Source organism: Uranotaenia lowii, chromosome 2, assembly GCF_029784155.1.
Source record: "Uranotaenia lowii strain MFRU-FL chromosome 2, ASM2978415v1, whole genome shotgun sequence".
Classification (NCBI taxonomy): domain Eukaryota; kingdom Metazoa; phylum Arthropoda; class Insecta; order Diptera; family Culicidae; genus Uranotaenia; species Uranotaenia lowii.
Genome location: NC_073692.1, coordinates 247,422,459 through 247,434,117, shown reverse-complemented (window position 1 = coordinate 247,434,117; position 11,659 = coordinate 247,422,459). Strand labels below are relative to the sequence as shown.

The following is an 11,659-nucleotide window of genomic DNA, read 5'->3' as shown; positions in this document are numbered from 1 at the left end:
CGCCGAATAAACAAACACGATGACAAACCTACGCTCAGAAATGGAAAAATATAATATAAATTTTATTTTACTATCTATATAATTGAATATTGGATTTCGTGCAATGTTTTGCAGTGCAGTTATCCGCATGATGAATCTAGTATGGTGGTCTCACAAGCCAAATCGCACGTCCAGCCATATAGAAAAATAATTTGATAGCTGGCTGAAGTGTAGAGGATAAAGGGGATCCAGGGATGCCAGGTGTTTGAGATACAAAATCAAAGAAAAAAGTCCATGTATGTCTGTGCATGTCGTAGACCAAAGATCAAAAGATTTGAAATCAAATTGGGTTTTAGTTTATTTCCTTAATTACAATACACATAGCACTTTTCGGATGCTCCTAAAAGCTGTGATTAACCGTAATAATAGGAAAGATCTTTTAAGGGTGCACCAAACGACAATAATCCTAAACCGGATGTTACTTGTCCGATCAATAGCATCAAGGTCGGACTCAGGGTGTTCACCATCGAAGCGGCAGTCGAGGCTTCATCATGCACGACGACACTGCCACCGGTTCCCTCGTTCAAAAGGGCCAAAACTCCCTCTAATTTTTATGGAGCAGCGATTGCAACAGACGGGGGTCCCCCTGAAGCAGCTGTTTCATTTCGATGAAGATCATATGTTCCTGCAAGAAGGCCAGCCGCTTCTCGGACGATGGAATGTCATACCTCGCCACGTTACCATTCGATTCGAAGACTGGAAACAGCACCAGCCAGCTCTTGGAAGAAAATAGTGTTGAATAAGCATAAATCTGTTATAAGTAATGGATAACTAATGTTACTCACTGCTACCGACAAAACAGACACCGTCGTCTATTGGTTCAATGTCTTCCAGCCTTGCTTACCAGCCCGGAACTCAGCCGGAAGAATGTTTTCGCTTCTATGGATTATATTTGCAAAAATCATGGCAAAATCTTTATCTGGCAAAACTCCATGTTTTACAAAAATCAGAGCACCTGGCATCCCAGCCAGCCAGCAGCCAAGCCAACAGCCAGCTGTCAAATTTCGGCTGCGTTTTGCCCCCACCGCCGCATCCAACCCTTGTCTACTTTTTACTAAAGTGAGATCACCATATCTAGATTCATCATGTCTATGAATCAAAATAAGAAACTGTTTTTGTGGTTTTTGTATCAAAGCATTATTATTTTGAATTACAGATTTTTCAAAAAAAAAAATTCTTTGAAACAAACGATGAGGGAACCATACATACATACATACATACATACATACACGGAAAATAAAAAAAAAGGTAAAATTAATCTTTTTGCGAGGTGATTTTTTTCCACCCCTCTTTTGAGGTAAATTTTACCATTCACCTAGCAAAAAGGTAAATTTTACCTTTTTTCAATTTACCTAGCAAAAAGGTAAATTTTACCTTTTTCGCATTCACCTAGCAAAATAGTAAATAATACCGTTGGTGGTGCTGGTTGGTTTGATTGTTTTCTTCAATAAGAAATAAAAAAATACAAAATTCTTTCAAAAATGATATTTATTGGAGATAAATAGGGACTGGTAATTCGGCTTCGCGTTCTTCTGAGCCGCTATGGCCGCTGAATCCACCTGCGTTGCGTACATTCATGGCCTCCTCCGTTCGACTAATCCGGTCAGGTTCGGCTTTTCCGGCTGGAGGATGACGTGGAATCACACTTCAAAGCTCTATGGGCCGATCTGAAACAAAATCAATAGTATTATGACGAGCACCAGCACAACTAAATGATATTTAAGAACACTTACCATTCTATTCCGATTTTCAAATATCAGGCACAAAGCAAAACTTTTTCCTAGAATGACAAAACAGCTTAACCTCAATGAACGGGTTCGGCAAATAGTTACTTTTTTTTTAGAAGAATTGTACCGTTTTGTTTAGCTCAATCCAGGTCAATTACACCTCGCTACGAGGTAAGTTTTACCTTATTTGGATTTAACTTTTTTTCTAGGTGAATTATACTTTTTTATCGAGCTCAATTCAGGTGAACTTCACCTCGCTACGAGGTAAGATTTACCTATTTTGGATTCACATTTTTTCTCGGTGAATTGTACCTTTTTTCCAACCCCGATTCAGGTCAATTTTACCTCGCTGTGGGGTGAGTTTCACCTCGAAGAGGTAGAAGTTACCTTTTTAGCTTTCACCTTGCTATCTCGGTAAATTTTACCTTTTTTTATTTTCCGTGTAACAATTCCGCACTCACTAACACCATCACATAGAGTTGTTTTTGACATTTCTCACGCACATTAACTGGCGTCTCACTGGCGTGTACGGACGAGAACGGGACAATTAACCTCCAAAAATTCCAGTGCAAAAATCGAGCAGCTAGCCGACGAACACGGTCGTTTTTGAGGTTAATGTTCCCAAAATGAAAAAGTGTTAGTGAAACGCCTTGAATTGCGACACGAATACTACTAGCGGCAAATAGGACTATTCTTCACGGAAAATAATAAAAAGGTAAAATTTACCGAGATAGCCAAGGTAAACGATCGTGAAAGCCAAAAAGGTAACTTCTACCTCTTCGAGGTGAAACTCACCTCACAGCACGGTAAAATTTACCTGAATCGAGGTTGGAAAAAAGGTACAATTCACCGAGGAAAAAGGTGAATCCAAAAAAGGTAAATCTTACCTCGTAGCGAGGTGAAGTTCACCTGAATTGAGCTGAATAAAAAAGTATAATTCACCTAAAAAAAAAGGTAAAACTAAATAAGGTAAAACTTACCTCGTAGCGAGGTGAAGTTGACCTGGATTGAGCTAAACAAAACGGTACAATTCTTCTCGAAAAAAAGTGACTATTCGCCGAACCCGTTTATTGAGGTTAAGCTGTTTTGTCATTCAGGAATAAGTTTTGCTTTGTGCATAATATGTGAAAATCGGAATAGAATGGTAGTGTTTTCTTAGATATCATTTTGTTGTGCTGGTTCTCGTCATAATACATTGCTTTTGTTTCAGATCGACCCATAGAGCTTATAGGTGTATTCCACGTCATCCTCCAGCCGGAAAAGCCGAACCTGACCGGATTAGCCGAACAGAGGAGGTCATGAATGTACGCAACGCAGGAGTATTCAGCGGTCATGGCGGCTCGAAAGAATGCGAAGCCGAATTATCAGTCCCTATTTATCTCCAATAAATATAGTTTTTGATAGAATTTTGTATTTTTTTAATTCTTATTGAAGAAACCAATCAAACCAACCAGCATTTACCTTTTAAATCAGTAAATGGGAAAACGGTATTATTTACTATTTTGCTAGGTGAATGCGAAAAAGGTAAAATATACCGTTTTGCTAGGTGAATTGAAAAAAGGTATAATTTACCTTTTTGCTAGGTGAATGAAAAAAAGGTAAAATTTACCTCGAAAGAGGGGTGGAAAAAATTCACCTCGCAAAAAGGTAAATTTTACCTTTTTTTTATTTTCCGTGTTTATATAAAATATCATGTGCTAAAAGTTGAAAAGGGACTATATGAATAAAGGATCAACATTCAGTTACTTCAAATTATTTCTACCAAAAAATCAACTTTCATACGCATACGTTGCCATCTTTAACAAACTGCGCAGATTGCACCTATTTAGACCCCCGTGCAAATAATTTGCGCGCAGTAAAATCTGCTCAAAGACCTATACATAGACAATGACACATATCGATATTCTTTACATCTTCGGATAAAATTGAATTAAAAACAATTGCGACTGGTGTGTCAGTAAAAATTGTCAGGGAATCCATAATTTTTTGGCTAATTTTTCAGTAATTCGAAATACGCCCTAAATGCATGATTTATTTGTTCCACCTACATTCTTGTACCCGAATGTACAGAATGCAATCTGTTTTCTGTTCGTTTCTTTTCATTTGTTGATCGGTAAATTTTCGTTATTAAACTCCTTGGTTCGCATTTCATAATAATTTTCGCCAAAACAATAACGATTATGCCGTTTGGAAATGTGATTCGAAAATCAGAAGCGAGCAACGGCTGATTTGAAATACTGACACATGTTGTCTATGTGTGCGTCAGTGCGAAAATATTTCTGTGCGGAAATTATTTGCACAGGAGTCTAAATAGGTGCAATTTCCGCAATATCAAAGCATTATTATTTTGAATTAAAGATTTTTCAAAAAAAATTCTTTGAAACAAACGATGAGAGAACCATACATACATACATAATTGAAAGCAAGTGATTAATATGATAATTGAGAAATTTTAAAATTATTTTATAGCAAATGCTTATTCTTTTTTTTAAATCCGCCATTTCAATAACAAAAAGGCAAAAAGTAGTATTTTCTAACTGTAAAATTAGATTAAGAAAAAAAAACAATTTCAAATCTGTTCACCTGGTCGTGGAGGGGGTTAGGGGTTTATCAAACACGGAAAATAATAAAAAGGTAAAATTTACCGAGATAGCCAAGGTAAACGATCGTGAAAGCCAAAAAGGTAGCTTCTACCTCTTCGAGGTGAAACTCACCTCACAGCGAGGTAAAATTTACCTGAATCGAGGTTGGAAAAAAGGTACAATTCACCGAGGAAAAAGGTGAATCCAAAAAAGGTAAATCTTACCTCGTAGCTAGGTTAAGTTCACCTGAATTGAGCTGAATAAAAAAGTATAATTCACCTAGAAAAAAGGTAAAACCAAATAAGGTAAAACTTACCTCGTAGCGAGGTGAAGTTGACCTGGATTGAGCTAAACAAAACGGTACAATTCTTCTCGAAAAAAAGTGACTATTCGCCGAACCCGTTCATTGAGGTTAAGCTGTTTTGTCATTCAGGAACAAGTTTTGCTTTGTGCATAATATGTGAAAATCGGATTTCAATGGTAAGTATTTTCTTAGATATCATTTTGTTGTGCTGGTTCTCGTCATAATACATTGCTTTTGTTTCAGATCGACCCATAGAGCTTATATGTGTATTCCACGTCATCCTTCAGCCGGAAAAGCCGAACCTGACCGGATTAGCCGAACAGCGGAGGTCATGAATGTACACAACGCAGGAGTATTCAGCGGCCATGGCGGCTCGGAAGAACGCGATGCCAAATTACCAGTCCTTATTTATCTCCAATAAATATAATTTTTGATAGAATTTTGTATTTTTTTAATTCTTATTGAAGAAACCAATCAAACCAACCAGCATTTACCTTTTAAATCAGTAAATGGGAAAACGGTATTATTTACTATTTTGCTAGCTGAATGTGAAAAAGGTAAAATATACCTTTTTGCTAGGTGAATTGAAAAAAGGTATAATTTACCTTTTTGCTAGGTGAATGAAAAAAAGGTAAAATTTACCTCGAAAGAGGGGTGGAAAAAATTCACCTCGCAAAAAGGTAAATTTTACCTTTTTTTTATTTTCCGTGCACGGAAAATAATAAAAAGGTAAAATTTACCGAGACAGCAAAGGTGAATGCTCGCAAAAGCCAAAAAGGTAACTTCTACCTATTCGAGGTGAAACTCACCTCACAGCGAGGTAAAATATACCTGAAACGAAGAATGAAAAAAGGTACAATTCACCGAGAAAAAATGTGAATCCAAAAAAGGTAAATTTCACCTCGTAGCGAGGTGAGGTTTACCTGAATTGAGCTGAATCAAAAAGTATAATCCACCTAGAAAGAAAGGTAAATCCAAATAAGGTAAAACTTACCTCGTAGCGAGGTGAAGTTGACCTGGATTGAGCTAAACAAAACGGTACAAATCATCTCGAAAAAAAGTAACTATTTGACGAATCCGTTTATTGAGGTTAAGCTGTTTTGCCGTTTAGGAACAAGTTCTGCTTCGTGCACAATATGTGAAAATCGGAACAAAATGTTGGTTTACAGCGCGCGATAAAAGTGTTTTGTACGTGTATGATAATTCCAATTTTAAATATTTCTAATGAGGTTAAATTCGGTTAGTTTTTTCTCTCTCTCCCTCTCCCTTTCTCTCGTTCTTGCTCTTCTCGTTTTAAACGCGTGATAAAATTCGGTGAGTTGCACCGGTGCCAAGTGCATTGTACTTGTATGACAATGCCACGTTAGGACGTTTTTGCTCTAAATAAAAACGCGATGTACTCGACAGTGTGCGACGCGACAATCATTAAATATTTAACTTTGCTTTGATCACATCCCTTCCCAAAGGGAATCCAGATCTTACATATTTACCTTCCCCACTAACAAACCACCCTTCCTGTGACGACCGTGGAGATTTAGAGGTGTATTCGGTCTCTAGTAGCAACGGAAGTCGAACTAACAATCCTTCCCTTTCCCCGATGAACCGTAAGGACGTGGCCGGCGCCGTTATTGACCATATAAGATAAGGAACCTTCGAAACGTGTACACAGAAAATGGTAAGCTAATCCCAAGCCCCATTTATTTGGATCTATGTACAATTTTGATGGTTCTTGTCAATCACGGAGTAGCAACTACTGAAATGTACGGTTTATCTAAGCTCAAGCTCAAGCTCAATATGTGAAAATCGGAACAAAATGGTAAGTGTTTTCTTAGATTTCATTTAGTTGTGCTGGTTCTCTTCATAATACTTTGCTTTTGTTTCAGATCGGCCCACAGAGCTTCGTGTTGTATTCCCGTCAGCCTTCAGATATTATTCCGGACAAGCCGGACCTGACAAGCTTGGCGAACAAAGGACTTGCCTCAACAATTTTTAAAGAACACGGTGATATATTTCAAAAATAAATATTAGGTAACAGTCCCTAATTATTTCAAATAAATACCAATTTTTTCATGAATTGTGTTTTTTTTTAAATTGATTATTATTGAAGAAACCAATCGAACAAACAAGCATTTACCTTTTAAATCAGTGAATGGGAAAACGGTATTATTTACTATTTTGCTAGGTGAATGAGAAAATGGTAAAATCTACCTTTTTGCTAGGTGAATTGAAAAAAGGTAAAATTTACCTTTTTGCTAGGTGAATGAAAAAAAGGTAAAATTTACCTCGAAAGAGGGGTGGAAAAAATTCACCTCGCAAAAAGGTAAATTTTACCTTTTTTTTATTTTCCGTGTAACTTTTTTAGGTGGATTCTACCTTTTTGTCTGTTCGACTCAGGTAAACTTTACCTCGTTGTGAGATGAGTTTCTCTACCACAAAGAGGCAAAAGTTACCTTTTTGGGTTTCATGAGCACCTTTTAATCCCGATAAATTTTACCTTTTTATTATTTCCGTGCAAATTATGTTTGAGAGACATCTGCTCGTGAAATACCCGTACTAAGTTATTCTTTTCAATGCTTCCAAGATACCCCTCGAAATTCAGTTTTTTGGTTGTCAAACGGCAGCACTGCTTTCCCTCACCGGAAACCGATCTTTCAAATAGGCTGCTGTCAGTTTCGAAACTTTTCTTTCTCTCTTTCCGGCATCTTCAACAATTGTGTGCACACACTTTTGTTAAGTTGAATTAGTTTTTATTGAAAAACTACCTTAATAATCCGCCAAAATGCCACCAAAATTCGACCCCAACGAAATCAAGCACGGTGTGTATAAAAATTGGTTATTTGAAGTGTTTTTCCTGTACATTTTCTTCATAATTCGTGTTTCACGTATTCCAAACGTTAGAAAATGTTGACATTTGTTATTGTCACTCCATTGAACTATCGTTTTATTTCTTTGTAGTTTACCTGAGGTGTGTCGGTGGTGAAGTCGGTGCCACTTCATCCTTGGCCCCAAAAATTGGTCCACTTGGTTTGGTAAGTAAATTGATGTTTTTTTTTATTGTCTTGTTATTTTCGTATAGAACCGCAACATAAATCTTGAAGTGATAATTTATCCATACCTGTTTCATTTAATCTAACCAAGACATGATCAATTGTAATTTGTTATTTGTAATTGATAAAATCAGATGTCTATGTAAGGCCATTCTACTTATTTTAAACGCATATCATAGATCAATTCAGTTCATAAAATAAGTTAACATTATAAATACGCGTTTGAGTGTGTAGAAGCTATAAACTGTTTGTTTCAGCAATTTTTAACTTGACTGAACAAATTATAGTTTATCCAAAATTAATGAGAAAACCCCTCCTATCGTATTTTTCAGTCCCCGAAAAAGGTTGGTGATGACATTGCCAAAGCCACCGGAGATTGGAAGGGTCTGAAAATCACCGTGTGCCTCACGATCCAGAATCGACAGGCTGCGATTTCTGTTGTTCCATCTGCGGCTTCCTTGATTGTGAAAGCACTCAAGGAACCTCCACGGGACCGCAAAAAGGTGAAAAATATCAAACACAACGGTAACATCACCTTTGACGAAGTGATCAGCATTGCCCGGGTGATGCGACCGCGCTCAATGGCCCGAGAACTGTCCGGAACCTGCAAGGAGGTGCTGGGAACCGCCCACAGTGTTGGATGTACGATCGACGGGAGGGCCCCGCATGATGTTATTGACGACATTAATAGCGGAGCTGTTGAGTGTCCATCCGAGTAAATTGGTACTCAAATTCCAAGAAAAGAACCATCGCAAGGTTTTGAAATGAGAACACGGTTGAATAAAACTATAATTACAATTTGAATAAAAATGGAGTTCTGTTTTTATGCAGTGAACGGTTTATTGGAAGATGAAGGTAAAGAGCCCAACAAATCTTTTATTGCTGGCCGTGGTTCAGTTTCCCTATAAATTTTCTCATAATTTCAATCAATCATTACTAGGTATAGTAGAACCCCGCCTATCCGAGTCATTGAATTCATACAAGATTACCATATTTACCGATCCATGCACCCGGAAGAAAAGGAAAGTGTGCATTATATTTATTTCGTGTTAGAGGTGGTCCTTCCCCCGACATACTCGAATAAAGCGGGGTTCAACTGTACTGGTCTTGGTTGTTTTTTTCGTTTACCTTTGTGCCTTCTTTCTTAAAACAACTTTTCAGTGAGTTGAGATATTTGCATTATCTCCTCTAACTAATTGTACTTCCCTGACCTTGTTCAACAGTAACATGTAACTTTAAGGCTTCCGTAATTTCAATGAATAAATTAAATTGAACAATAATTAGTTTTGTTGGCTAGAAGTTCGTTGGACGGAAACTAGAAATTTGTAATTTATAACTTAAACGTAGCCTATCAATTTAGTGTTTTTGGTTGAATGAAATTTGATGACCTTTTTCTTTTGGTTGTCCGTTTGAATTTTCGTTTATCCATAGAATCCCTATAATTTTTTCGATAATCGTTGAACGTAGAGCATCGATTCGTAGAAGTTCTCAAAATCTGCAGATCTGGCCAAGCTGGTCATCATAGCCAGTACATTTCGGTTGTTTGAGTTTTAAATTAAACGGCATTTTTTCTGATTGTTTATTAAATCTTAGTTTTTAACACACCAATCTATATGAAATGTATCGTCCAGCTGTTTCCGAAGGTCTTATAATCTTAACCACCTGACCTCTTTTTAGTCCAAAATATCTGGATACGGGATCACCAGCTTGAATTCGCATCAACATATTCTCTTTAAGCTTATATCGAGCCAAAAGTTCTTGTTTTTCCTCTGGCGTCATTACCACATGTTCCGGGACCAGTTCGTGTTCTGTAATATTGATAAGCAGTTCTGACTCCAAGAATTGTTCCAAGATGTATTTCGGTGCCATATCAACCAGGGATTGCTTGGCCGAAGGTGTCATTCCGGCTTGAACTACCACAATAGCCCGGTGTATATTTTCCTCCTGCATACGGGTGCAATATGTTTTGATAGTTTTAATTCCGATCTTCGGTTCGTCTGGGAAAAAGACGAACATCTGATCCGTCGGGTCATCGTTATGAGCGACTAATACAATAAGATCCGACCGTGCTGGGCGCTTTTCACTGTGGATAAAAAATATATCAGTTTTCATGAAACATTAAAATGAATTTAAAGAAAAAAAAATACAAAATACTTGCCTAGGTTTATCGCCGAACTGCTCTTTAAACTGTTCGAGTGTTTGGTCCAATTCATCTTGCGTCACTAGATAGCCTCTGTCGTGACTTAATTGCATTACTGTTTTACGAATCCTCCAAAGTTTGTATGTTTCCGCATCATCATCCATTGCTTAAGATTTCTGAGGTAAATTGTTTGATATTTACGGATTAGAAAACTTCGCACGGGAAATTGTTGTAAACATAACCCTTTTCCGACACCTCCGACACGCGCAAAAGCTTACACGCTCTTTTTTTTTAACTCAAAATTAAGTAGTTTTGGCTCAAAACAGCACTTCGGTGGCTTCCCTCAACTTTGAGTTTGACTGGGCAATAGCAAAACTAAGTTCTGATACCCGCATACTAAAAAACTATATCTCAAACAGTCCATACAATAAATCAACGGCTTCAGAAATAGTGACTATCTCTGTAAACGTAGTTATTTTGTTGAACTTTATTTCCTAAACGATAAGAACGAAACATGAACGTTTATGTGGAAAAGTGATGATATCGGAAAAGGTGGATGAACGGTTTGAACTATTACTTCAATTTTATTGTAATCGTAAAAATGATCTCAAACCGTTATCCGTGGCGTTCATGCCTTCTGTCACATTCATACGAAAATAGCCGGAATGAGGGTGCCAGAGATGCCAGATGTATTTCAATAAAATCAGCATACATTAATGATCATTTTTATTAGCAGATAATATGCAGATTTCTGTTATTATGTCGGAGAAATTAGTCTTTAGGCCGATGACATAGTGAGTGCGATGCGATGCGAATTAGCGGAAAATTTACGGACGCAGCCTACGCGAACTCGTGCGGCGGAACAAATTGACATATGCTTCGCCGCGTTAAGTATGTTAGGTTTAAGCGATTCACATACATTTTCATCAAATGTGGTTCACCGCATTGAATCGCATTCGCCGGTTCGCATTGCATCGCATTGGTACGTCATTGGTCTTAGGCTGACGACATAGTGAGAGCGGTGCGATGCGAACCGGTGAATGCGATCCAATGATGCGAACTACATTTGATGAAAATATATGTGAATCGCTCAAACCTGACATATTCAACGCGGCGGAGACGATGTCGATTTGTTCCGCCGCTCGAGTTCGCATTGGCTGCGTCCGTAAATTCGCATCGCAATCACTATGTCATCGGCTTAAGGTTAGAAATTAATCTTCTGTATGCCAACTCAAATTGATTTCAATTACAAACAATTGAAAAAAAGTTAAATTATATTTAACGTATTTCTCTGCAGTTCGCTTCTTCATTCGCGTTTGCTACTTTTCGCGTTCACTATGTCATCGTCTATTTTTTTTAAATTTATGCAGATTTCTACATTTTTTGGATAAACATAGTACAAATTCGTAACAAATATAAAATTGGCACCACTGCCCCACACCGGCTGAGTGAGAAAAAAGTAAACAAAAAATTGGTGGAAATGGCGATCGAACTGCTAGCTGTTGCTAGCGAAAACTACCAAGATCCAATGGAATCAACGATTTTAAAAAACCATGTAAGTAATAACACAGAAAATAATTATGTATAAAACCTTAATTGCATTTTCGTTTCCCCAGGAATGCACGTCTTCGGCGAACCAGAAGAACTCATCTTTAAAAGTGGAACTGCAACAAAAATTGGGAACAGTGACCATGTATTTCATTGAGATTTGCTGGAGTCAGATGAGTAGGGCACTATCAAAACTGCCAGCGGAACTCGACTTTGCTGAAACCGAGTTGGTTTCCCATCCGACAGTTTCTCCAACAGCTCCGAAATCTTCC

At 37.6% G+C, this 11,659-nt stretch overlaps 2 protein-coding genes across 3 annotated transcripts; one reads left to right on the top strand and one right to left on the bottom strand.

Annotated features, from left to right (window-relative positions):
* Positions 1 to 7,310: 7,310 nt before the first annotated feature.
* LOC129749166 (60S ribosomal protein L12) lies at positions 7,311 to 8,509 on the top strand. Its single transcript, XM_055744079.1, has 3 exons — positions 7,311 to 7,468; positions 7,608 to 7,681; positions 8,032 to 8,509. The coding sequence occupies exons 1-3, from the start codon at positions 7,432 to 7,434 to the stop codon at positions 8,416 to 8,418; spliced, it is 498 nt and encodes a 165-aa protein (XP_055600054.1). The 5' UTR covers positions 7,311 to 7,431; the 3' UTR covers positions 8,419 to 8,509.
* Positions 8,510 to 9,269: 760 nt separating this feature from the next.
* On the bottom strand, positions 9,270 to 10,134 carry LOC129749164 (DNA-directed RNA polymerases I, II, and III subunit RPABC1). 2 transcript variants are annotated; one of them, XM_055744078.1, is made up of 3 exons: positions 9,858 to 10,134; positions 9,575 to 9,782; positions 9,375 to 9,507 (listed from the first exon to the last, which is right to left on the bottom strand). In XM_055744078.1, the coding sequence occupies exons 1-3, from the start codon at positions 10,001 to 10,003 to the stop codon at positions 9,478 to 9,480; spliced, it is 384 nt and encodes a 127-aa protein (XP_055600053.1). In that variant the 5' UTR covers positions 10,004 to 10,134; the 3' UTR covers positions 9,375 to 9,477. The 2 variants fall into 2 exon arrangements, with proteins under 2 accessions (XP_055600052.1, XP_055600053.1); XM_055744077.1 differs by having other exon boundaries at positions 9,270 to 9,782; positions 9,858 to 10,133.
* Between the last annotated feature and the right edge of the window lie 1,525 nt (positions 10,135 to 11,659).

Excerpts from the sequence above, each read along its gene's own strand:
- LOC129749166 (XM_055744079.1), top strand. The coding sequence starts at position 7,432 with ATGCCACCAAAATTCGACCCCAACGAAATCAAGCACG. Across the intron at positions 7,469-7,607 it reads CCCCAACGAAATCAAGCACG|TTTACCTGAGGTGTGTCGGT; the intron begins GTGTGTATAAAA and ends ATTTCTTTGTAG. Across the intron at positions 7,682-8,031 it reads AAATTGGTCCACTTGGTTTG|TCCCCGAAAAAGGTTGGTGA; the intron begins GTAAGTAAATTG and ends CGTATTTTTCAG.
- LOC129749164 (XM_055744077.1), bottom strand. The coding sequence starts at position 10,003 with ATGGATGATGATGCGGAAACATACAAACTTTGGAGGATTCGTAAAACA. Across the intron at positions 9,783-9,857 it reads CAGTTCGGCGATAAACCTAG|TGAAAAGCGCCCAGCACGGT; the intron begins GCAAGTATTTTG and ends TTTTATCCACAG.